General features: G+C 47.2%; 2 protein-coding genes across 3 annotated transcripts; one reads left to right on the top strand and one right to left on the bottom strand.

Moving 5' to 3' along the window:
* Positions 1 to 1,160: 1,160 nt before the first annotated feature.
* THAP1 (THAP domain containing 1) lies at positions 1,161 to 6,401 on the bottom strand. Of its 2 annotated transcripts, XM_086629216.1 has the most exons (4): positions 6,285 to 6,401; positions 5,586 to 5,781; positions 3,211 to 3,275; positions 1,161 to 3,120 (listed from the first exon to the last, which is right to left on the bottom strand). In XM_086629216.1, exons 1-4 carry the CDS (start codon positions 6,353 to 6,355, stop codon positions 2,808 to 2,810), a joined length of 645 nt encoding a protein of 214 aa, XP_086485342.1. In that variant the 5' UTR covers positions 6,356 to 6,401; the 3' UTR covers positions 1,161 to 2,807. The 2 variants fall into 2 exon arrangements, with proteins under 2 accessions (XP_086485342.1, XP_086485341.1); XM_086629215.1 differs by having other exon boundaries at positions 1,161 to 3,275.
* A 3,229-nt stretch (positions 6,402 to 9,630) lies between these two features.
* Positions 9,631 to 10,944, top strand: LOC147526423 (transcription factor JunD-like). The gene has a single exon (XM_086629927.1). It carries the CDS (start codon positions 9,631 to 9,633, stop codon positions 10,942 to 10,944), a length of 1,314 nt encoding a protein of 437 aa, XP_086486053.1.
* The last annotated feature ends 14,883 nt before the right edge of the window (positions 10,945 to 25,827 follow it).

Genomic DNA, 25,827 nt, shown 5'->3' with positions numbered 1-25,827 from the left:
ATGGGCCCAGCAGAGTCCACACTCAGCCCTAACATCACTGCATCAAGAGTTAGCAAGCATTTTTTTAAAGAACAGGAAAAAAAATAGAGTTGCTGCAAGAGAAGTTCAAGCCCATTGTCAGAATGGACTGCATCTCTTCTTAGAAAAATCCTTTGACAATAAGAAAGGAAGCATCAGCAGTTGGGCAGCAGTCCCCTCTTCAACATGGTGCTACTGAAACCCTCAAGACAAGCAATAATCAACTCTCTCAATGAAAGAAACATTTGCTTGAGTCAGCCGTTAAACCACCTTCACCAACACGAAAAGTTTAAACACACAAGAACTCTACACAATGCCTGCCTATTTGTGTGCCTTAAATTTACCTTCCTGACTTACTTCTGTTGGGCCGCTTTCCTGGAGGGTTATGAAGCTAAAACACCTGAAGGAACGGCCCAACAAGCACAGCAGCCAGAGCTTAAGGTGGAGGGAGATGGAGATCTTTGACCAGGGTGGAAGGAAAGAGTGCTGAACATCAGGAGTACAAAGTTACCTTTGTATTTCCAGAAGCAACCAATGTAATGCAACAGCTCATTGCGGCCAGAAAGGATTTATTTCTCCCCATCCCCTGCTCCTGACCCTGCCTTTTCTCCTACAGATCTGGTACTGTTGGTCTTCCTCTGCCTGTCCACTCTGAGTCAAACCTGCCGCTTTATTGAGCTGAATTGCCCCACCAAAGGGCGCAACCAGCACCAGAACCAGTGTAAATAAGAAGAGTGGTAATGGGACTACACAGCCAAACAGCGGGAGGAAGAGGGGGATGGCAAGAGCAGCCCAGTCAATGGGGGCGTGGTATTGCAGCAACCCACCATGCCTCAGGAAGCCACACTTTAAATTCCCAGAGAGTAAGAAGAGAGGGTATTTTGCAGAGAAAACTGAAACAATCTGCTGTCTGGCCACACATGCCAACAGCATGGCAACAGTTGTTTAAATGTCTTTTCCTTGTCACTTTTTGAATTTGAGCATTTTCAAGTTTATTTTAAGTAAAAAGAATAACAGCAACAAGGCTTGGGAACGCTGTGAGAAAAACCTAGCAGCTAAACCAGGAAACTACTGAAGAAAAAAAAGATAAAAAATGGCAAGCTAGTTTTGGCAAAGTCCTGGGAAAAGAGGAGGGAGAGCAGTTAAAAATCTAACACACCATTTGCATTTTATTTTTAGACAGGTATAATAAATGTACACAAAAGGACGCATCAGCATTTTTGTTTCATCTTAAGTATACGAAATGGCGCGAAAGACTAAACAAGGCATGAGTGAGGTCAGAAGTGTCAAGACTGGTTCGAAACCTTTCAAAATGTCATGCTAACAGGGTATTAAGGGAAGCTTTCAAAGCCATCACAAATCGGTCTGGATTAATATCAGAGCTAGAATCCACACTACACACAAGTCTGACATGGACTGAGAAACATCATTTTTCTCATGTGTAATATACCCAGGAATTTCAGCTGTGAAGGCTACAGGGTTAGCATGATGCCATTTTCTCTGATTTTGAATGAGTCCATCGACTAAACAAATTATTAGACAGTAAGTGCAAACTGCTGCACTACTTTGTCATGCTAAATTCATTTTTAGAGTCTTAATAAACCTGAAGGAGAGGCAGCAGCATTTGAGATATTAAAAACCAGCCGAGCACCAAGCAACTCCCAAAGTCTTATTCCATAACTGCCCTTTGGTGGATGCCTTTTGGGGAGCAAAAGAAAAAAAAAAAGAAAGAAAAAGAAAAACAAAAAGAAAGAAAATCAGCCTACACTTCAACAAAGTCACAAATGCCAGACACCCTGGATAAGTAAAAAAACTTCATTTCCTCAAGCTACACACAGTTGAGATGTGAGTTCAGACTGACAATTTCAAAGACAAGAACAACATTCTACCCGTTACAGCGTTTATGGGAACGTCCGTCACGCTCCGACATACTGGGGGCTATATATTATCAGGGTACTTTTGAAAAGCAGTCATCCTATACAGCCTTCTTGATGTTGCCAACAGTCCAATAACATACATGTCAAGTGCAGCAGTACACTCCAGGAGTATTTTTAAGTGCCCTCAAAACAAAAGCCTCTTCTACAGCTCTCATCAGCTATGCTAATGAATTCTATTCATCTCCCTCAACACAGGTGTGGGGAAAGGTCACTTCAGAAGACGAGGTTCATTTACAGACCTCACCAAAGGGATCCAGGAATTAGACTTTTTGCAGTGCTTTGAAGGCACAGAAAACGGAGGTTGGAAGTTCTCCCAGGCCAAAATGTGTATCTTACCTTTTTCTATCTTTCTGCAGCACTTGCAGGTGTTCTTATCTGGCCTAATTCTGCTCCTTCTGAAATCAATGAAAACTACTTCCCAGGGATCACCAAAGCCAAAATTAAGTGCCTTGACAAAGCTTTGCACTAAGTGTACAACAACCTCAACTTCGCTCTCAGCCAGATTTAGTTCCCCATCCCCTGTAAGCATAAGACAGTCATTGTAACAACAAGAAAATAAAAGAAAAAAATGAACATATTTTAAATGTATCCAACCTTGCATCCTTTCCTTCTGTAAAGCAATTCAAATTTTGTAAACTAAACGCACATTCTAATTCTGAGATGCTTGTATTTTCAGTATATTAAAAGTATCAAACTGACATGACAATGAAAAGTAAAGTGATCTTGTGTATGACTGCTTATTTACTGTTTTAGAATTCTGGAGAGTCTTACATACAGAAATGGAGAGCATTTAGTTTTTAAACTAAATTCCTTGGCCTAGCAAAGGGAAAGTTGATGATGTTCACATGACTTCTAGGCAGGTACTTCTACAACTTCAAAATAGTCATTGGGCAGAATCACATAGCCTTTTCCTGCCAATACGTCTTTTTCTTTCTGAAACTGAACAATCTCTCTCAGTTTTTCAATTTGTCTTTCCTGACGCCGGCATCGCTGTTGCGCTGTTTTGAGCTTCTTTCGCAGTTTTTCAACTTGCTCTTCCAGCTGCTGAATTCTTTTTCGTTGATGAACTGTATCCTCTACGGTATAGTTGTGATCGCAAAAAACAGCAAGATTGCTAGGGGTCTGGAGAGGAGGCATCAATAATCCAATACTCGGATCTACAAACCTGGCATCTATTTGAGATAAATGAAAAGAAGGAGTTGATGGAGATGGTGGTAGTACTGGAGCTGCTGCTGCTGGTGGTGGTGGTGGTGGCGGCGGCGGCGGTGGCGGTGGAGGAGGCGGTAGTGGATCTTCTGGCTGTTCTGCAAACTCTTCAGGCTAGGAACAACAGGGAAAAAAGGTACATTTTCATGCTTAACATTGTTTGCAACACAACTCCCTTACTACAGTCCCAGAATAACATTAACAACCAGGACTGAAATGAATAAAATAAATTTCAAAGCCTACATTTTCAAAATTGACAAACAGTTCTGGACCTGTTTTGTCTGGCTTCTAAACTGGAGATATTTTCAAGCAGCTTCAGTTTCAGGGCTCTTTGAAACTCAAGTCCTTGATCTCTCAAATAAATCAAAAACCGAAGAACGTAGAAATTACTCTCATTTGAAGGCCTAGGTCAAATACATACCCAAGATTAGCAAAGAAGCAAGAATGCAGGTTGCGGTTCCGTAAAAGAGAGTTCAGCTGATCTAACAACTCATCACTGCCATCCCATTCCCCTTTGTCCCTCCTTCCTCCTACTGCATCTCATACCACTATACACTTTGAACCTATCAGCTAACTTAATCAAAAACACAGAGAAGCGGATAATCCTCTGCTGAGGTAAAATAAGGGTCATCTACTGAGGGGGCTGATAAGCTAGCAGAGAAGAGAGGCAGACACAGCAACGCCTGCCTCTTAACAACCGGAAGGGACTGTGTCACTGGTTTCAGGCTGCAGCAAAAGGGTTTAGTATCAGGAGACATGATGAGTGAAAATAAAACAGCTCTTCAACAAGAAAGCAGCACTCCCAGCCCTAGTATTTACTCTCTGCTCAAATGTACTAAGTTGCTAAGATGACAGCTATTCGCTCTTCCACCATCACTGCAGAAATCTTCTGTCCTTTATTAAAAGTCAAAGCAATGCAACATGAGGTATGAGCTACACCTGCATTGGCATCTGGAAGGAGTGAGAAACAGGACTGCACACCTGGCAGACGGGATGGAGAAGGGAGAAGCACGATCCTCCCTTTTGGCAGCAGCAGAATATGCATTGGCTCAACTCCACACGAAACGCCAGTCTTTACCATACTGCTCGAGAGGTTCTCTTATACGGTTCAGGACAACACGGATCCCTCACCACTCAAGTACAGGCCAGAGCAGAGAATCACATTCTTTCCACCCCAAAGGAACACAGTATAATTCAGAAATGCTTCTGTGCATATCATGATAAAAAAACCTGCTGTTTAAACAAAAGAGCTTGCATATTGCCTGTCAAAAGAAAGCTTAAGACATCCTCAGTGAAAGAGGCACTGAACCCATTTTCTAACTACCCACCTGTTGCCAGTATTATTGTCACACATAAAAGCATAAAGACAAGGACAATGTTGACTATAAGAGCAACTGACAATTCCCATCATCTAAATATCAAGTTCATCACATCTGAAGGTCTTGTCATTAACTTCTTTGACTTAACAAACAAAGAAGCGTAACACTTGATATTGGGAGATATCCGTCCAGATATCCATCTTGTACAAATTACAACGTTTGGCAGACAGTAACTGAGAAGGCAGTTTTGTGATTGATGTTGAAGAGAAGTTTCCTACGTGCTCGAATATTACTGATGAATTTAAAGTACAAAACCAGCCAACTACCACTCTTATTCTAAGAAAACACTGCTAGCAGTTTGCCTAACTCACACATGCATTGGTACGTCAATGTTTGAGGGACAGTGTGCTAGCGAGGGCTTATAGGAGACTACCTTCAGAAGTTCAGACGTAGAACTTAGGGACCAGTCTGGCTTACGAACACAAGGTAACGGTTAAGGCAAGACAGAGATGGCTTCAGCACAGACGGATCGCAGGTGCAGCTCCTGCTCTGCCCCTCTGTTTGCATCTCGCTAACTTGTGAAGCTAGAGGACAGAGCCCTTTAGAGAGGACAGTTATGTTTCAGAACTAAGGTCCATCATTTCTTCAACATCAGCAGTAGCCACCAGTCAGCGTGGGAGAGTATAGTGCAATTTTCAAGTATTATTGAAAGCCCTCTCAAACTCAAAATATGCCACAAATACAGTTCAACAACTTAACTACAGGGCGATCCTTTCTTACTTTGCTGCTGTTCCACTTAATCCAGCAGAAGGTTTTAGCTGGCTACAGGGCTCAGGCTTCTGCGCACGCACAGAAGAGCAGATGATAAGGGCTACTGCATACCTGTACAATGCTCTACATGCTCCAGAGCCTCGCAGCCTACATCAGGAGAACAGCTGTTAGACACATTTCCACCACCACAGCCCTGCAAGGAGCACATGTTCAGCTGGTATCCTTCACACTCTGCATCTTCTCCTGGCTGCTCTGCTACATCAAGCCCTGCTAGGGTAACACAAGCAATATGCATGCATTCTAGTATCTTAAACTATGCGTGCTTTGGCTTTACCTTTTCACTAGGTTCAGTATAACAAAATATTGTGGGCACAGCATTTTCTTTCAGAAGCTTGTTGTTGCATTCCCTTTTAAAGCAATCAGGAGTAAAGTGCTCTGAGCAAATGCTGCTGTACTTGGTAGGCTTGAAGTTTTTCCTTTTAACAGCAGCTTCCCATTTCTTGCAAAGATCAGGTCTTGTAAGAGGAAACCTGTAAATAAGAAGTACTTTCACTTTTCTGGAAAGCTTTTCAACGCAGGGTCGGGTTACAGCTGGGCACTGCTGTGACGGACAGCACGATCCCGTGGGTTTTCGTCTGACGGGCTCATCTTCGGAGCCGAACGCCTCCTGCCAAACCGGACCTCGCGCACGGATCGCCAGGGGGGTCTCGCCCTCTGAAGGCCCGGGGTCGGGCGGGGGGGGTGTGGGGGGCGGGCAGAGAAAAAGACAGCAAAAAGCACACCGGCCCCCGGCTTTCCTCAGAAACACCCCCGGGCGCAAAGAAGAGGCGGCGACCGCGGCGCCCCGCCCCCCCCGCCGCGCCGGACCCGCCCCCCCCCCCCCCCCACCCCTCCCGCGACACCCAGCGCGCGCCCAGCGCCGCCGCGACCCCTCCCCTCCGGGCGGGCGGGCGCGCGCGCCACCGCCCCAGCCCCGCCCCCGCCGCGGCCGCGGCCCCGCCCCGCTCCGCCCCGCCCCGCCGCCCGCGCTCACTTGTGGAAGGAGATGGGCTTCTCTTTGTCGTATCGGTTCCGGCAGCGGTAGGCGGAACAGGACTGCACCATCTTTCCTCCCCCGCGCCCGCCGCGGCCCCAGCGTCAGGGAGACGAGTTCGGGGGCGCCGTTGATTCACCGCCGGGCGCCCATCCTCCCCGCCCCCGCCCGTGACCCTCCGAGAGGGACGGGAACGGGACGCGGCCTCTCCCAACTCCAAGATGGCGGCACCAGCTTCAACGCCACTCTCGCGGTAGTGGCGCGCTCCGCGCTCGCCCATTGGCCAGCCTGCGCGCGGGGGCGGAGGCTCCCTGGCGGGCCCTCCAATCGGGCCGCCGCCTGCAAGCGCGAGGCGAGGTTCCAGCCGCTCCTCCCTCCCTCCCCCCGCCACATCTGGGCAGCGGCCGCTGCGAGCCCTAACCGCTGCCTTCCCCTGCCCCGCCCCGGGCCTCCCGTGTCCGCCGAGGAGCCCGCGTGGGGCTGAGCCCCGGGACGGGCGGCCTGCTCCGCGGAGACCCGCGCCCCCGCCTGAGCGGCGTTCCCGTTCTCCCGCGGGCCGCGGCGGAGGTGGCCGGGGCCCACCTCGGTCCGAGGGCTGCAGAGGCCGGCGGGAGCCCTGCCCCTGCCGCCGCCGTGCCCGCCGGGGAGCAGTCCTGTCAGCGGGCTCTTCCGCCCGGTTTGTGCCGGGGATGCTCGATCCACCCGGCAGGCAGGGCTGCGGGCGTGCGTGCACAGCGCGGTTGTCAAGATAGGCAGGAAGTTGGCTCCGTGAGCCCCGAAGGGTTTCCAGGTTCTCAGCACAAAAAAGAGGAATGGGGTCTTGAGGAAGAAAAATGGGGAAAAAGACCACATTGCCATAACGCAGTTGCATTAAGGATGTGTAAAACAACTCCGTTTCACTCACCGAAACTTGACTGGCAGGTGTTACAAGCAAATATCAGCAATCTAAATAAAGCAAACTGTCGTTAGAAATAAGTTTATTTCAAACAGCTTCAGCATTTTTCCATTCTATAGGCTAACCTTCAAACTCTGCATTAGATCAGCCAGTAAAAACATCCTATATAACTGACCAACAGGTCTCGTTAGAGGACTGACGAGGGGAGCTACCTTCAGTGTCATCTCTGTCATGTGTCACATTACACCTACAATTTCTCTGGCGATGACCTCAGAGCCAAGTGAACCTCACCAGCTTTTTCTCTGTCCCCACCCAGGACCCAGTTTTCTCCTCAGTATACTTTCCCTCTCTACACTTGCTTCCTAAGGGAAAGAAGAGAAGCTCTACTGACTTCAGCTTGGAGACTGCCGCTTCTCTGCCTACACAGCCCTTTTCGCTCAGCTGCAGAGAAGGTACCAGTCGCTGCCATTTGCTTACCCAGGAATACAACAGGAAGAGCCATACAGCAAGCAGCTGTGGTAATACTTCCACAAAACCACTCACGTTAGCTGTGTTCAGTACTTGCTGTTGCCTGAGCACTGTTAGCTCTGCCCCTCTGCTGCTAGGTCAGCCAAGAGACAAGGAAACAAAAACAAGCTCTTTCCAGCTCCACCTTCCTCGCTGAAAGAGATGTGCTTACTCCTGCCCTCTCCACACAAATGCCTCCATTTCTGGCTTTTGCCCGACAGCTTTATTCTCACTGGAGTCCTGCTGCCATGAGTTTTCTGGGCAGCGATTCTGCAACAGCCTCAGGGAGCGGCAGAGCAGGGGTGCTCCATGGGAAGATGAGCTGGGGATGGCTGGAGCCAAGGCGGTAGCCCTCACCAGCCTGGCTGGACTACTGCAGCGCCTGAGCAGGGCGGGCAGAGCAGGTAGTAGTGGTTGGACCCACCGACACACCCAGAGGAAACGAGGTGATGAACCAGGTACGAGGTCCACCCAGGGAGTCCAGGCAGGAGCAGCAGGAGATGGTGCCAGAACAGGACTGGAAACACAGGTCCAAAGTCCACTCAGGAGATGGGGCTGCAGAGAGGAACACCTGCAACATAGCTGGGCAGGGACTGAAGGCCCTGGGCTGAGTTGAAATGGAGCTCCTGCCCCATGGGCAGGGTGTGAAGTTGAGAGCCGCAGGGTAGGCGAGTCGAGGTCATAAAGGCCTTGTTAGTGCTCTTATACTCTGGTTGTCCTATGGATCTGAAGTGGCATGTCTGGGGGAAAGTCAAAGTCCTTCTTGACTTGTCTCTGCCTCCTCCCTGCTCCTGGCTTTGAACTGAACCTAGGCACAGTGGAGGCACAGCATGACCTTGATGACAACAGGGTTACAGCAGAGATGAGCAGCGTCACTAGGTCCTGGGAGAAGAGGCACTTGGTCTTGATGTGCAGAGAGGAACCCTCTGGGGAGAAAGCACAAGGAGATAGCAGAAGGCTGACGCCCTGAGGGGATGCTAGTGGATTCCACCGTGGATTAAGAGAACTGGTGAATGTGTAGATAAGCCACTGAGGCCCTCAGTCAGCAAGCCGATTTAAAAGATAGCTTTCAGCAGCTCTGTCAGGATCACGTTAGTATCCCCAGCAGAAGGGATTTTTAAAAGACTGGGTGGGAAGCAATTTTCTTGTCCTGTAAGAATTTTGGAGACTTGTAGAGGGGCAGGGGGATTGTCTCGAGTGAAGATAAATAAATATTACCCCACAAACTTAGAAACAGTACTTTCATGTTTCAGTAATGTTGAAAAAACGTCTCAGCTCTTTCGAATACTTTCTCCAAACTTATTTTTCAGAAGAAAAGCTACATCAGATCCATCTCCTCCCTGCAAACGGCTTTTGCTTTGACAAGTCGGCATGCTTTCACTCCCCCCCGCGGACTGCCAGCCCGCGTTTCGGGGAAGCCTTAACCCTCGACGCCTGCACTACCCTGCGCCCGTCCATCACAGACCCCAACGCACGAGCACCTGCCCACAGCATCCGCCACGCGTGGGCTCTGCTCGCTTTCGTCCTGCAGGACGGGTGCGTCGGCTGGAGCGTCCCTGGGTGATGCCCACGGGAAACCCCTCGTCCTGGGCGAAGTCCCCGGCAGTGCCTCCTCTCCCGCACGGCAGCCGCAGAGCGAGTTGTCGGGGGGAAGCAGCGCGGGTTCCCCACCGGGGCAACAGCGGGAAGCCCTTCGCACAAGCCCGGCAGGCGGGGGAAGGAGCGGGGGAACCGGCGGCGGCGCACGGTAGGCGGCGGCGGCGGGCGGGCAGTCGGCGGGCCCGGGGCGTGGCGTGAGGCCGGCGGCGCCGGGAGGTGGCTCAGTCCCCGCTGCCAGCCGAAGGGCGGCGGGCCCCGCGGAGCAGCCGCCCAGCCCAGCCCGGCCCGCCCCGCGCCGCACCGGAGCCGCCGCCGCCGCCGCCGCCGGCCGGCGAGGGCGGCAGCATGAGCGGCGGGCGTAGCGGGCGATCCGCTGTGAAGATGGAGGCACCGTTTTACCCCGAGGAAGGACTAGAGCTGCTACCCGACTTCGTGCCGCTGCCGGGTTTCGGTACTGCCGGCGGACCCGGAACCGATGCGGCGGCGGCGACGGGGCAGAAGCTGCTGCTGGGCGCCGGGAAGAAACGGGACCTGGCAGCCGCCGCCCCCGCGCCGCTCCCGGGGCCCTTCGCCCTTCGCCCGCCCGCCGGTGCCCGCGGCAGCGCGGCGACTCTGCGCTTGCTACCGCCGCCCGCTGCCGCCGCCGCCCCGCCGCCGCCCGCCGGCTCCGCGGAGCCGGCGGGCGGCGGCGGGGCGACGGCGGCGGCGGCCCGCGGAGGCCCGGAGGCCGCGCTGGGCTCGGCTGCGGAGCTGCCGCTGCTGAAACTACCGCCGGCCGCCGACCTGGAGCAGCTGCTGATCCAAGGAGGCGCGGGGCTGGGGTCCGGCAGCCCGGGGCCGGCGGCGCCCGGGGCGGGGAGCGGCGGGGCAGCGGCGGCGGGGCCGTTTCTCTACCGGCAGCCGGTGACGCAGGAACAGGAGGGTTTCGCCGACGGTTTCGTTAAGGCCCTGGCCGACCTGCACAAGCAAAACCAGCTCCTGGCGGCGCCGCCGCCGCCGCCGCTCTCCACGCCGGGACCCTGCTGCACCGCCCGCCCGGGGCCGCCGGGAGCCCCCCCCGCCGCCGACCCGCCGGCCGTCTACACCAACTTGAGCGGCTTCAACCCCGCGGGGCCGCTGAGCCCCTCGGGCAGCGCCTACCCCGCCGCATCCGCCCCGCCGCCGCCGCCGCCGCCGCCGCCAGGCCTGGCCTTCGGGGCGGCGGGTCTGGGGAGCGGCCGGCTGCCGCCGGCGCGGTCCCTGGAGGAGCCGCAGACGGTGCCCGAGGTGCCGCCGTCGGCGGGCGGGGAGGGCGGCAGTAGCGCGCCGACACCGCCGTCGCTGTCGCCGCTGGACGCGGAGAGCCAGGAGCGGCTGAAGGCGGAGCGCAAGCGGCTGCGGAACCGCATCGCCGCCTCCAAGTGCCGCCGGCGGAAGCTGGAGCGCATCGCCCGGCTAGAGGAGAAGGTGAAGGCGCTCAAGGGGCAGAACGCCGAGCTGGCCGCCACCGCCAACCTCCTCCGTGCCCAGGTCACCCAGCTGCAGGGCCGCGTCCGCAGCCACCTCTCCTCCGGCTGCCACATCAACGCCGCCGGGCATCCTCCCCCTGCCGCCGCCGCCGCCCAGCCCCGGGAGGCGCCCCCGGAGGCGGCCGCCGCGCCGGAGACCAGCGCCTGCTGAGGAGGGACTCCCCGCCGCCAGCCGGCCCCATCCCGGCCCGCCGCTCTTCTGTTATTACTATTAATTATTAATATTTATTTGCGCCCGGAAAAGGCAGTTGCAGGAGTCGGGTGTTGCCAAGCGTTTCCCGAGGTCTGTCGATGTCGCACTCAGCAGCGAGGGTCTGCGTGGGTGGTTTTGGGGCAGGTGGTTGGTTTTTTTTTTCAGTGAAGTACTTGAGGTCTGTAGAGATTTCGGAAACTAAGGAAATTCCTGTTTACAGAAAGATTCAACTTTATTTTCATGGGGGATATAAAAAGTGTGTTTCCTAATACACCTTACTGAACTGTATAGCAATGGATAAGCTTTTCAAACTTAAAAAAAAAAAAAGCCAGAATTTTACCCTTTTGAAAAGATGTGCGTGTATATATATTTAAAACATAATACGGCTATGTATATTTTCTTGGTATTGATAAAGAACTTTTTTAAAATACTGTCTTTCTCTAGAGCTTTAATTTGCCATTGAGAGTTAAGACAACTATGTGGGTGCTCTTGCACTTAACATGGCTTTGGTTTTAAAAGCAAACCCTGGAGGGAAATGATTTTTGTTGAAAATCTTAAGCAAGATGAAATGCATTGCTGATTCAGTCATATGAATATACTTTTCTAAACTGTATGCTCCATATTTCTTGTGCTAGTGCAGACTTGGGGCATTGATAGTTATTTATTGAAACTTGAACACTTTCGAATGTTGCCTAGACCTTATTTTTCTAGATAACACGTTAGTAGTGAAACGGTTATTTGGCAAGAAGAGCTTTACTTTTTTTTTCCTTCACTGTGTACATTCCGGTAGTGTTTGCTCTTTATGTAGTATAGTAACAATTCAGTGCTATACAGAAAAGGGCTCAGATTTGGGGTGGGTTAGCTATAAAGGTGGTAATTCCATTGTATTCTGTTTGAATAAATCGCAGAAATATTATGGAGAAGTAGATTTATTTTTTGGTAGAAATCTGTATATCTTGCTTCTCGGTCTACTTTGTTCAGAAGAAACTTTCTGCAATACTCTAGAGACAGAGTCGGCGCTAGAACGGGAAATGATTTTCTGCTCGGGAAGAATTGGTGTGATTTATTTCTTTGTCAAGATTTTACTAGTGGAAGAAAGTAGCGAAGGAACTATTTCCTCTGATTTGACATAATCCTCAATAAGTTTTTGAAAGCTTTAGATCCCTTGCTCAGTACTACTGCCTGCCTTGCTTCTGCTGCACCCGTGTGTTTTTAGCATAGCCGCTATCGCAGCGCTGTCGAGCCCTGTGGCATGGTGCAGTGGGAAGGGTCTGTCGGAGTGTGATGGTCACCCCACCAGCAGCCCCTCGGTGTGGGGGCCGCGGGCCGGGCCTGCTGCTGGAGGGAGGTCAGGGCTTCTCCTGAGCAGATCCAGCTGTGGAGCGGGGCCCACTCACCTCTTTGAAACTGTGCTAGCAACTCTGCTTGAGCTCAGAGGCAAAACTTTCATGGGGATATGTGTCTGTGCCAGCTGGTGAAAATGGGGGATTGCGTGAGGAGCCGAGGGGGCATAGACATCTTTATGTGTACAAGCCATTGCTCAGATCTGTTAAACCCACTCAGGAGCTGTTAAACATCTCTTACTTCTTCTGAAGGCTACACTTGATGCTTTGAAATTCAAGATGAATGGGATAGACTCACAGTTTTTCTGGCTTTCATTGGGGATACGTGAGCGCTATCTGAAGTTCAGCTGCAGCAGTCAAGTGTATGAGATTTTTCGTTTAGTGCACAGTCATTCCTGGCACACGTGTCAAATGACATGACAACGCACAGTAATTGTGTTATTGTAGCTGAGATGCTCTGAGGATATTTCTTTTCTTATTGCATATGCAAATTAGGTAGAAGCCATATTAGTCATTGTATAACTGTTTAATCACCAGAGCCTTTTTCAGTGGTTGAAATGATTGCCTGTAACAGTACCTTCTGTTGTTAGAAATACTAACGAACAGCTAAAAAATTCTTTTGATCTTAACACGGGTTTAAAGACTTCTTAAAGGCATTCCGAACTCGACAGCATACAATCTGTAGCACTGCCTGTTGTAGAATAACTCGGTGAAAAATAGCTGATGTTTAGTATGTGGCAGGCATCACCTGTCTGCAAAGATGCTGCAAGACTGGAGAAACTGATAAAAGACTTCCTCCATTCCCCCCTTCCCCTTAACACGCCTTCCCTAGTGAAAGAGGTAGTGCTTCCTGGTAGATACATTGATGTGAGATGCTTAGCTTTATTGTATGCTTAGCAAGGTGGGTTTTTTTTAAGAAGCCCTGGAAAAAGTACGTAAAAATTACATGGGTAGACACTGCTGTTTCAGTTCTTGTATTTGCAAATGAGTGTAGGGCTAGGTAAAGATCTTGTGGTTAGGACACAGGACAGCGATAAACGCAGATGTGCAGTGCTTGTTCTTCACTCATTTTACCATTTCTGGTCAGAATAAATTAGCAACGTCGAAGGAGAAGTGGGGGATCCGTAAGACAAAGGAAATCACTGCAGTTCCCCTTCCCAGCCAAGGGCAGGGCTATAACCTGGCAGGGTTATAATGAGCTCACCCTTTTCAGCATGGAACTGTTGAAGTTGGAGACCACCACACGTTACCTCTCTCCCATTTGAACTTTCTGCAAAAGCAGTCCTGCATCCAGCCTCTCAAAGGTCTCATGTGGTAACTTCTTTGATAGCTGGCTTTATGTTCTAGCTGACATCTGTTAGGTGGTAGGAGTGCTGATAGGCCAGCTCTGTTACGCTGATGATGGGCGAGAGGTTAGTAGTGAGGCTGGCAGCTCCAGCTGTCTGCCAAAGGCTGCTGTTCTGGTAGTCGAGGGGTCTGAAAGAAATGTGTTTTCTGTAGAGTGACAAGTTACCTTCATAAATGCCACCTTTATCTGATATTTAGGCTAAGACACAGGATCTGACACTGATGTGACCAAAATCTAGGAATAATATGGGGGGTTTCAGTTATTTTCCCCTATTGATTCTCCTATAGGTTGCTGCCCCTATAGCGGAAATATGAGTGGAAAGCCTAAGCACCTAACGGTTTAAACCAATATAACAAGACTCAGGAGTCCTCACCTGCTGCAGCTGTCAGGCTTGATTGTTACTGTCTTCTAAACAATATTAGTACTTTGACTTTTACCCCTGTAGTTTTCCTAAATCTTTAAACATGGCTTCTTTGTTTTGTTCTGTCTTTTTTTTTTTTTTTTTTTTCCCCAGCTTGTTTCAGCATTTCTCAAGTCTCATTCTTTTAGGTTTTGATTTTCTGCCTAAAACTTTGGTCACTGTGAGGTGCTAAGGAATGATACTGGTAAAAAATTTCCAGACTGTTTATATGATTTGCATCAATGTAGCTCCTTTTCAGTAACTGCAGGCAAGTTGGCTGTATAAGTATCACTGTTTAAAAGAAAAAAAAAAATCATTTTACGTTCAGTGGAACCTCAGTGCTTTTTAGCATTTTTCTTCATCCTTCAAATCCGTACTATGTTTTGTTATACTTGTGCACGCTCTTCGCTAGTCCTTACAAAGATTCTCACTGCATGACTTGATTTGCAAGCTGCCCTCATGCCTTTATGATCTGGTTTTGCATTCCAGGTGCGAACCCATGACAAATAAACATCTCTCTCTGTTTCTTTGCCCTAGGTGTAATCTGTGCTCTGGAGATTATGCAGTCCCTTCCTTTCTCTGTTTTGGTTGGTGGAAGCTTGTTCCTGTGCACATCTCACTTGCTGCTCATCAGCAGATCTTGAATGCTCTTGAACCGATGTCTTGATCTGGATGTGAAGTGCCTTCCTATTTAGGTGCTACAGCAAAAATAGTTTGATTCATAAATTACTTTCATTTCTTTGAATTGTTATCAGATCTTCTCTGTCTTGGGGAGTAGGAGGAGGAGTGTTTGTGGTGAGGGAAGTCTTGTTCACTCCTTCCTTGGGCAGAGGGAGGAGCTCCCATCAGATCTGCCCCTGCTTGCTCTGAGTGCAGGGAGAGTACTCTGCTGTGACTGACTCAAATGATGTCATTACTAGAAAAGTTGATTGGTTTGCTCTCCAGCGTAGAATGGGTAGTGAAATCTCTCAGTATGGCAAGGTGTCCAGACGAGTCTGGGTGGCTGCTGGTGAGTGGTTCTTACAACTTTCACTGTGACTCCAGTTCAAGCCCATTTCACAGGCTTAGAGAGCAATTCCCTAAACACAGCTACTTTGCATATTTAGAGAAGTGTAGGTGTTTGGGGGTGGTAAGTCCTGATTACAGAGAGGGTTGATTCTGGTGGTGGTGATACTCTTCTCAGGAGCCTTTAATAGTCTTGCAAGAGGTAAATACCTTGAAGGATTTGGACTCCTTGCTGCATGTCATAAATCCCTATTGGCTATCATGCCCTGTTCAAGACCAAAGAGTGGCTCTTCTACAATTCATTGTCCATTATCTTGGTTCATGTGTACGTCATTATTGAAAGACCATCATGAGGCATCTTTTTTTTTTTCAGTTTATGTATCTGCTTGACTGTGTCCATCTCACCTTTGACAAAGGAGTGGTCTCCCCAAGTTAAGCCCTGAGTGAGGCATTCTGCAGTTTGCAGCTGTTGAAGTGGAAATTTTGTTTGGCCACTAATTTCTAATCAGTTACATAGCTCGACGATAGTTTCTGAATTATTGTAGAGTGTTGTTTGGTGGTGTCTGAAGTACAGATGAACACTATGTCTGAATTACTAGCTGTGCTGAAAATAGTGACTTGACTGCCGTAATCTGTCTTAGCTGTTTGAATGCAGTAGCTTCTTAGAGAAGATTTCTCTACATCTGAAATTAATAGGCAAGAAAAAAAACATCTACTTGTAACATAAGTCATTCTTCAATGCATTTTATGTGGCCTTCTACTTCTGGAGTGTAAGTTAAAAAAGAAAAAGCAATGAGTTACATTTTTGTTTATTCCTATGTGCAGCTGTAACTGCTGCTGGATAATTTTGCTCTTTCCTTCCTTGATTCTCCTAAGTTTCTGTGTTTAGCAAGTCGACAGATTGGAGTATGACATTATCTGTGTACATACTTGATTTGTACAAAACAAATCCATTTTCCGTGCATTTTTTTTGCTATTTTACATAACCAGGAATGAGTGTTGAAAAGTTTCTAGGCTGTTTTGGTGTTCTTTGGTCGCTTCATTGGTATTGTGTGCAGTGACTATGCATGTTCCAGTAGAGGTGTACAGTACCATCTGTCAGGTATTCACCTTTTTGAACATTTAGCAAGACCTGTATCAGCAGAAAAAGCCTTGAACAGAAAGCTTTCACAGTCCATAATAACCCTGCAAATGCTGACTGATCTTTCTAATGCCACAGTCACTTACTGTAGGACTGCATCTGGGTTTACTGTACCTGATGCAGTATGATAAATGTTCCTGAGACAAACTGCAGAATGTAAAGTTTCTTATAAATTTCTTAATCTTACTGCATGTGATGAAACATTACTACAAAGGTGTTGATGAATTAAATCTGAATTTATGGACACTTAGGCCATAAACGGTACATTATAGGAGACAAGAGGTCTTATTAATTCTCAGTTACTCCTGTCCCGTGTTTCAAAGATCTCTCCTTTGATCTTGCCTATGAAGTGGCTTGCAGCTCTTTGTGCTGTGAAACCTCTCTGTTCATAATTGCTGGTAGTAACTCAGAGATGGGACAGAGGCAGCTTCTGCACGAACTAGTCGTGTGACAAACTAAATGTAGGTTTCTGAAAAACACTGCAACATTGAGTGCACAGTGGAGAACCTGCTATTGTTCGTGTGTTGCTGAGAGAGTCTAGAAACGTATACACCTAATTTATAATGAGGTCAGCTTTCCAAGACACCATCCTGCTGACTTGCTGCAGGTGTTGATTCTTGCTACTTGCTCTAGTCTGGAAGCAGTTTTCCTAAGCTATTGCATAGCAGAAGGTTTACTTTCTGCATCAGTATAGTCACAAACCAGATCTCTGCTTGGATGTTGAAACAGTCCGCTGCATGTGGGTCAACCAGAATGCCGTGCTCTAGCTCTCTTTGGAGGATAATGCTGAGGAAACAGTGGTGAGGAGAGGAAGGAAACCAGTCTAGGATCTGTATCTTCACACTAACGCCGTGTTTTGAAACGCAACTTTCTGTTGAGTAGTCTTAACAAAAGTGTGTCATTGATGTAAAAGCACTGAATCTTGGTCTTGTGCCTGCAGGAGAGAGTTCTTGCACTGGAGTTCTGCTTTGAGTGATACCCTCTCAACTCAATGCCAGCCACTGATACGGGAAAAGCCAGCAAATCCAACCTTTATGAACAAATTCTGCTGAAGCACACAGATACCTGCAAACACATGTCAAGGTGTTGTGCATAGACACTAGCAGACATAGAGAAGGGCCTGGCCACATAGAGGAACTGTGATTTTCTTAGCTGCAGGGGTACACAATGAGGCATCTTCATATTCTTTGTCATGGTCGAGTTCTCTCGGAAGAAAACTAAGCTGCAATTCTGTGTGTGATTGCAATATGATTTTTTTTTAGAAATCCAGTCAAATTAGAGGACTGACAAATCCTGCAATGCTACATTAACACAAAAAGATCATTTATTTGAAAGTCACATTTAGCCTTAATGTAATCTGAAATGCTGCAGTTTGTATGTAGTAATTTGCTGCAAAGTGAAGGGAAGGTTATTATAAGTAATATTTGCAAGGGAGTCACCCTAAATAATTACCTACCAGCCATTTGCTTTTTTGTCTGTTATCAAAAGGTCGGTATCCATAGCGTGGCTAGCTGTAAATTGAGCTTTGCTCTGAATTTCTAGTACTAATAACAAATGTAGTCTGCAATAGTTTAAAGAGTATGTGTGCTGGCTAAATGGCTTCTCTGGGGGAAATACGATTTCTGTAGGAATGCTTTGGAGTGATGGTTGACTATGAAGCCTTGCTAACACATGGAGATAATAGATATGACCAGTTCACTGTGCACTAATACACCGCTAGATTCTGATATTTAGCACACTGATGAAAAGATTTACTTTTATTGTTACTTATTAAGAACTAGTTCAGTGTGGAATTGTAAGACACCTAAATAAAGTCCACACAGTCCAGAGAGCTGTGTTACTGGAGATCAGTAACAGATCCTCCATTCCTTCCCAGGAAACAAAAAAACACTTTGGTTGCAGTCTTTGTTTTTGTTTTGATTTTGCAATTTTGGTTACTTTTCTAGATTAAGTCCTATTTTACCCTTCGCTCAAAATTTATTTAAATAAGTTTGAAAACCTTTCTGCTAAGTAACCTTGAAGCATGTCTTTCAACTGTTCGGTTACAATCAATGGGATTGTGGTATTACTTCTGTAATAAAAGGAGAAAGCTGAAGTGATTAAGAGTCAGGCTTCTCACTGCTCCCTTGTTCTTACACCGTGGACTGAACATTCGAAAAATCATAACCAGTAGCTTGAACTCTATAGAACTGTTTGATAGTATTTCCTTATCCTGTCTAGAAAGCTTCCCACCACTCTGAGAAATGTGTAGCCCTCCTGCTCAACATGGAAAATTGACCTTTGAGAATGAACAGTCTCAAAAAAAAAGGCTGATAAAGATAGTCTTGTGGTTCACACTGAGCCTTTTGAAGGGTAACATGTTGAGCTTGAGAACCTTTCCCACACCTCTGTTTCATAAATCTCCAGATTTTCTTGTAATGCAGGACACAAGCAACGTGGTGGCATAGATGTAAGTTGATGGACTGTTCCAGAAAGTGTACTTAGGATACCCTCCCTCTTTTTCCCTGGTAACTGCTAGGGAAAGATACCAGTAGAAGATTCTGGTCTACAGCTTGCCCTTCTTAGTGACTAGAGCCAGAGGTCGAACTACTCTTTTTTTTTTTTTTCCCCCAACTTTTACGATTGTGTCTTGTAATATCCTTCATGGAAGGGTGACAGAAATAGTAGGAAACTACTGTCTACTGGAGAGTTCAACGATCTTGTTTTACATAGTATGTCAAATAAGCTATGGCCATGAGTAGGTAGGACACCTGTTCTATTTACAGTCTGCAAGATGACACCTTCAGAACAGGGATTTCTAAAATGCTGCCTAAGTGTCATTACTATTCCCAACCATTTTGTGCCAGTTACTGAAATGGTATTGTAAATCGTTGCCATGTTTGAAAGTCTTTCTGGGCACACTGTAACTGAACTCACAGCATAAACTGGTATGTCTGTGGTATCTTTGTGGTAAGAGCTCAGGGCCTTTCCCAGCAGGCCAAAAGTGTGTAATGAAGTCTACTGTCTATTTTATTCCTTTCCCCATGGTAATAGTTAGAAATGATAGTTGAAGGAGTCAGCAACAGTAAGAAAAAACAAGGAATCCAAGGAAGAAATAAAATTTATCTCCGATACAATATTTAATGGTAATGTTTATTGTGTTTTTGAGCGGTGGAGAATTAAGATTGCTCTTTAGAATGCTTTTTAGCTTATTTTGTTTTGTTACTACTGCTTAAGTGTCTTCTAAACTTCTTTTCTTCGGAAACTGTGCCCCTCCCTGTTTGGCCTGATGACTGATATTTTCACACGTACCCTTATTTATTTAAAGCCATGACAACCACGATACTGAAATGTCATCAAGTAGAGTCCAAGTCTGAATGCTGACTGATGATGCAGAGGTCTGCTCTCTAATAAAATGCGGCCCATGAAGGACGAGCTCCATAAGCAGCTACGCCCTGTCTTCAAGCATTTGCTCTAATTTCAAGGCTTTCCCATGTGGTGTTGCTCAACATGTGGCAAAACAAGTTCTTGCGAGCCCCTTGAGCATTCCTCCGTATGTAACAGATTAGATATTCAGGCTTCGTTAATTTTTTCCTCCTCTCCCCCCCCCCACCCCCCAAGAAAAACCCCACCAAACCCAGAACAAAAGACACAAGACAAGCAAATCTTGGATAATTGTTTCGCTTTGTTGCAAAGTGCTGTTTGTTTATTACAGAGACTCTTCGCGCAGTTCTGACGTGTGGGCCATCAATGTAAACACTTACTTGCACCAGTGATTTCGCTTAGGTTGCGCTTAGCTACTTTGTAGGGGACAAAGGGAAGGGAATAAATGTTGCAATACAATATTGTGCAATTCCTGGCTTTCAACTGGAAAATGATGAGCAAGTCTCCATAGGCCTCTCACCAACGAAAATTTGGCCATTGATTCTTACTGCTCCCACTCTTCTTAATTAGGAATGGGTCTACTGGCTTCTTAAGGTCAAAAGGAAAGAAGGGTAGAGAACTTAAGAGAGGGCAGTATCAGGGCTGTTCTGCTGTGAAAGGACCTGAGCCTCCTGGGCCTTAAAACTCAAGTTAATCTGTTGGATTACCGTTTATATTGTCTGAAAGTAACCCTTAGGTTCCCTGTGCAGGGTCTTAGCAGGAAAGACAGCTGGGTCTGTACTGCTGAGTAAGTCTTGTTGGTGAAGTAGCTCTTCAGCTTTCTGTATTCTTCAGTCTTTGGAGTTATAGGACGTTGTCCCAGAGCAGTTTCTCTTTCCTGGAGCAGCTCATCTAAGGCTGACTTGTTCTTCCTGCAGTTTCCGCCTAGACTGAAAATCTTTCTGAGGTTTAGGGGACCACACGTGCCCTTGCTGTGTGGTGTTTGTGATGGCTAATGTTGTAGCACTCAAAATATCCCCCTGAGAAAGGAGCAGCTCTGGGTAGGTGCAGTCTAGGAAAGATGAAATCCATCATTCTTTGAGCAGTATGTCTTTGCATCAGTTGAACAGAGGAACTAACGCTCATCAGCTAAAAAGGAGAGAGCTCTTGGGCCATGGGACCCAACTTTGAAAGCACTCAGTGGTTTCTGGTGCTTGGTCCTTGCTGAACTTCCATGATGCAGAAAACACTCAAAGCCCCAAAATGCCATAAGCCTCGCAACATTGTGTGCTGGGGCTGCTGCTAGGAGCACGCAAGTCCCGTGGTCCTCATTGGGATTACAGTCGTGCCATGTGCTGATCAACAGGCCGAAGGGATCTCCTGAAGAGCAGAAGCAGCCCCTCCCTGCTGGGTAGCTACCAGCATCCTCAAGCTCTCTTTTTGTCCAAAAGGAGAACTCTGAGCAAACTGCTATTTCCTACAGCTCTCGGTTCCAAACTGGTTCTTCCCAGGCCTTCGGGCATGGCGCTGAAATGTTCTCGTTTAGGATAGCTGTTCAAAACGAAAGGTGGAGACAGAGCAGTGCAGATTTGGCTTTGCTCTTCCAGCAGCTTACGTGCAACTAGTCGGTGGGTGGTTGTCTGCCTACATCCTTTCCTGGGTTCTTGTAAGTTGGGTTTATGTGTACCTTCTTATTCGGCCTTATTAAATTAGCTGGCATGGAGGAAGCCTCTGAGAAACCCTTTCAAAATCTCTGCTTCAGGAAGAATTTTTAAAAATGACAGTATTTGGATAGACTTAACCTCAAAACAAACAAAATAAACCCCAACAAAAGAAATGACACTGTAAGGATACGGAAATATTTCCCCCTTTTTTAAAAAAAACCCAAACCTGGTTATTTTTGGGAACTCTTCAAACAGGTGTGCTGGCAAGGACATTGCACACAGAGATAATAATAGTGAAACGAAATTCAGTAGCTACTTGTTTGCTGGATTTGGTCAGGAGAGCTTTATCAAGGACGCTTCTGACGGCTTTTTTTCTGATGCGGTGATTTTTTTTCATGTAAACAGAAGCTACAGGGCTTAATATACAACTGAGGATTATGTCCGTTGTAATTTTTTGATGTTACTTTTACAACTATGTAGTATTATATTCAAATTACTTATTTCTGAGACAAAGTGGACTATATTAGTTGGCATCTTGCACTTGATTAAATGTAAAACATTTTCTTAATTTAGTGATGTGTTTAGGAGAATACTGTAACTTACTGCATATACAACGGTGATAACTGTGTTTACAATAATTTTCCAATTTCTACTGTTCAGTGGTAGCCAACTTGTTTAAGAATTAAAAGTAAGGCTTACTGCGATTGGCAATCTTGGAAAAATTAGCTCAATGCTGCTACTGCTAAATACTGTGGGATGGATACCATGGGTTTAAATGGCAGCAGGATTGTATTCCAAGTCTCTGTCTTAAGTACTTACGACTAAAAGGCGACTTGCCTTGTGCTCATTTATGTATCCCTGTGTGTAGTACATCAGTTAGAAATCTGTTAATGATTGATTTGTAACACTAGGACCTTTATGGAGATCACAGTGGATTTTTTGTTTGGTTTTGTTTCTGGACAGACACTTAGACATTTTGGAATGTATAACATTGATCCTTGTGCTGGAATTGTTTACATGCAAAAAGGTATTATGATATTTTGCAAACTGCAATGTGCAATTTTGTACATGTGTTTTAAACTAAAGAGTTTATAAGGAAGATATTGTATGTACAGTACTTGGACATGAGTATTATTTCTTTGATATAAATATCTAGAGGAAAATTAAAATTGCTTTATATTCATATTTTTGGCAGTGTTCTTCATTATTTCAGCAAGAAATGTAAAAGTCAGCTTAAGGCATAGCTGTGGTGTTGTTGGAAAATCCAAGAAGAATTTGTTGATCTGAGCTTTCTTTAAGATATTTTTTAATCATGCTTAATATGCTGCTTCTTTCGATTGTGGCAACGTTTTTAAGTGCAAGGAAGGAAGAATTTCTTCTCATGAAAGTGCTGCTCTGCAGGATAACTTCCCTATATGCTAGAGCAGATGAAACTCAAAAAGTAAACTTTTAAAAAGAGCAAAAGAGAAGAGAAACTCCAGCTCTGGTGATGTCAGATTTCAGGCCATTACTAAGAAAAGCTGACTGGAGTCATCAGCACTGTGGGACAGGACTCCAGTTGCCCATATCTTGACTTTTCCGTTTCAGCAGAACAAGCAATGGTAAAAACTTTTTGCCATTTAAACTGTTCTGAAGACACATCTGGAGCAAATCTGTTGAATAAGGCAACTCTTACTCTTTCCCATGATAGTTCTTGTGCCCATTGCTACGTCTTGACACATTCCCCAAGGAAAGCAACTCAGTAAACATCGCCACGTGCTAAGAACACTTATGAAGTTCAAGTTGAAAGCTCCCCTGCTCTGGGAAGGCAGCCCTGCCTTCTGGATACATCCTTCCAAACCGAGTGACGAGGGGAAGGGCTGGGTGCCAAGCCCCACCAAGAATGCTCCGAGGATGCCAAGTTCAAGCAAGAGCTGACAAGCGCGGCAGAGCCGGTGGCGTTGGCTACACCAGCTCACGACCCAGCGCACAGCGGGACCCGGGCTTATGCTCTGACACTGAAGAAATGGTAGAGGGACTGGTTTCTTCTGGTTTCAGATATGGGTACTAAGATTTCAGAAGCATGCAAAAGTTAAAAAAGGGGGAGGGAAGGAAGCTGTGAGCGCAGTGTTGTTCAGGCTGTTGTACGTTGGCGCTTAAGGTTCATCACTGCATAATCAGTTTGATTTGGGATTACTGTGACTTCTAAACTCAAGCCTTGCCTCCTTCAGTGCTCTGGGAGTTACTTAACGCTTTTTAAGCTCCGTGTTGTGCGTGGCTGCAGGCTGTCTCACACATGCTAGCCAGACCACTCCTTGCAGATTTCCACTCCACTCTAATACAGATTGCTTCCTGGGAGTGTCTGTAGCACACTTGCAATAATCTTGATGCTTTCCAAATTAAATACAGAGGAGAGGCAGAACGACGATGAGATGGTGAGAGCCTTTTAACGCTGTGCTAGATGCTTGAGGATATTGTTGCTAATTCTGGATTTCAATTTGAGTTTCAGAACCTAGTTCCATAGAAAAGTGTTTTGAATATGTGGTATAGCAACCTATTTACTCATTCTCTTTAAGCTTTTAGTTCTTCTGGCCTGGAGTGTTTCATAGTGGTACCTTCAGAAGCGATCAGGGAGGAGACAGTTTAGACTAATTGTACTCTATTATCCACAGGATGTGGAGTAAAAGTTGGGTGCTTTTTGTCGGTCAAATAACCTACAGGATGGTGTTAATTCTTTTTGCCTCTGAGATGGTCCCTTTCTCCTCCCTCTCTGTCTCCGGGGTCCTTGTAAGCGTGGAACAGACAGGGCCCTTGGCATGGCTTCCAAAATTAGTGTCCTAGGGTAGTAATTCAACAGGTCAGCACTTACTCCTGGGCACTGCCTGAATTCTAGACTAAGTGAGGCAAAGGTCCAATGGTGCTCTTGCAGCCTACTGTTTCTTTTCATTCAGCCTGGGTGACTCAGGTTCTGGTGTATGCCTTTCAGGTGAATTTGGCAATTGCATCAGTTGCCAGAGATCAAATAGCAGGTGACACACAAAAGCTGTGAACCTCTCTCACTTGTCCTGATGTGGGCTGGTTACTTTCTGTTTCACCTGCAGCTGCCTGCATTAAAGTAATTTTAAAAAGTTTTCCCTTTCTCTAGTGTGACGTAGCAATGTGCAAGATATGACACACAAGTTGCATTGGGTTTCCCCCCACCCACTGTAAATGAGGTCAGTAAGTGTAAATGATAAGATTTCAGCACATTTGGGCAGATGTCTCATCACCTGAGCCATCTTGTCGAATCCGAAATTTGTGCCTCCGTCATTCTTGCTGCAGCTCTCAAATGTCAGTCCCAGAAGGACCCTGCCACAGGGTAGCTGGGGAGCCAACGACTGTGACTGATGAGTGCGTCAGTTCAGAGAGGTGGTTGGATGGATGGAGGCTGTTCCCTGCCGTCAGCCCACAGTCTGCAAGTTGGGCAGGGCTGGAGGCCTGATTCCTGAGAGTCCAAGTGGTTAAGACCAGTCACAGCTCCCTGGGTAGATCTCATGGCCACTGATTTGACTGTTATTGGTAATGCATCCTAATGATGAAGTTTTGGAGAGTATCTCAAAGCTCATTCTTCAGGAATAAAGTAACCTGGATTAGAAGGCGAGGGAAGAGACAAGTAGGGCAGCCATATCACATCATTTCTGAGCATTTTCTTACAGAAAATGCTTTAATAATCTGTGGACGCACCTGGTGTCTCCACGCTGTTTTGTTAAATGGACTCCTGCCTTGCTCAGACCTGGCAGCTCCTGTGCACCTGTAGCCGCAGACTCACACAACCCACAACACAGCAGTTCTGAACACTGCACCACCTAAGCTAAATAAGCCTGGGATTAAATGTCCACCCTTTGCTCAGCTTGTTGGTTGTTTTCTTTAATCAAGCAAGGCTTTTCCTTTGAGACCTGGTAGAGCAGTCTCTTTGCCGTTTCCATAGGGATCTTGCTGCTGCGGGGGACTGGCAGGCAGGACAGCAAACAGCTCTGCCGTCCATGGCCCTGAGCTGTGGGCCCAACTGAGAGGAACATGAAGTGAGTTGTTAGCCACCCATGGCCTGTGCCCTACAGTGAAATAGCTGTGCCCCTGCATTACTCTGTTCCTCAGCAAACAGCTGGACCTCCTGATGCTCTGCGAGTCCTGATGCTTATACACAGTCACAAAAAGAAACTCTTTGCCTTTCTCCCCACTCCATCCCCATCCTTTCTCTGAGCCTGAGCTCTCCTGCGGTGCCTCCCACTCACCACTTTTCTCTAACCCTAATGCTGCGTCTCCATCTGCTCCCTCCGGCTGCAGCTGGCAGGCTCCCCAGCTCCCTGGCTCCCCTCCCTCTCTCCTCGCCTTCTGTGCCCAGGTGTGTGGGGGTACTTCTCTGCTCTGCCGCTTACTGAATACCCCCTCCTGAAAGAGAAGGACAGAGAGACTGCATACTGGCAGGAGCGTTCCCCTCAATGGCTTCATCTGTCGATGTACAGAAGAGGAAAATGTCAGTTCCATGAACTAGTAAACCGATTGACAGCTGCAGCTGTAGAAGAGGGGCACGGCCCAACACACCGAGCAACGACGGCTCATGGGGTCAGCATGGCCTTGCT

The sequence above is a fragment of the Tauraco erythrolophus genome, chromosome Z (genome assembly GCF_009769465.1).
Source record: "Tauraco erythrolophus isolate bTauEry1 chromosome Z, bTauEry1.pri, whole genome shotgun sequence".
Taxonomy (NCBI): Eukaryota; Metazoa; Chordata; class Aves; order Musophagiformes; family Musophagidae; genus Tauraco; species Tauraco erythrolophus.
The sequence above is the reverse complement of the archived record's forward strand: the minus strand, read 5'-3'. Positions and strand labels throughout refer to the sequence as shown.

Excerpts from the sequence above, each read along its gene's own strand:
- THAP1 (XM_086629215.1), bottom strand. The coding sequence starts at position 6,355 with ATGGTGCAGTCCTGTTCCGCCTACCGCTGCCGGAACCGATACGACAAA. Across the intron at positions 5,782-6,284 it reads AAGCCCATCTCCTTCCACAA|GTTTCCTCTTACAAGACCTG; the intron begins GTGAGCGCGGGC and ends TCTTATTTACAG. Across the intron at positions 3,276-5,585 it reads ATACTGAACCTAGTGAAAAG|CCTGAAGAGTTTGCAGAACA; the intron begins GTAAAGCCAAAG and ends TGTTGTTCCTAG.
- LOC147526423 (XM_086629927.1), top strand. The coding sequence starts at position 9,631 with ATGAGCGGCGGGCGTAGCGGGCGATCCGCTGTGAAGATGGAGGCACCG.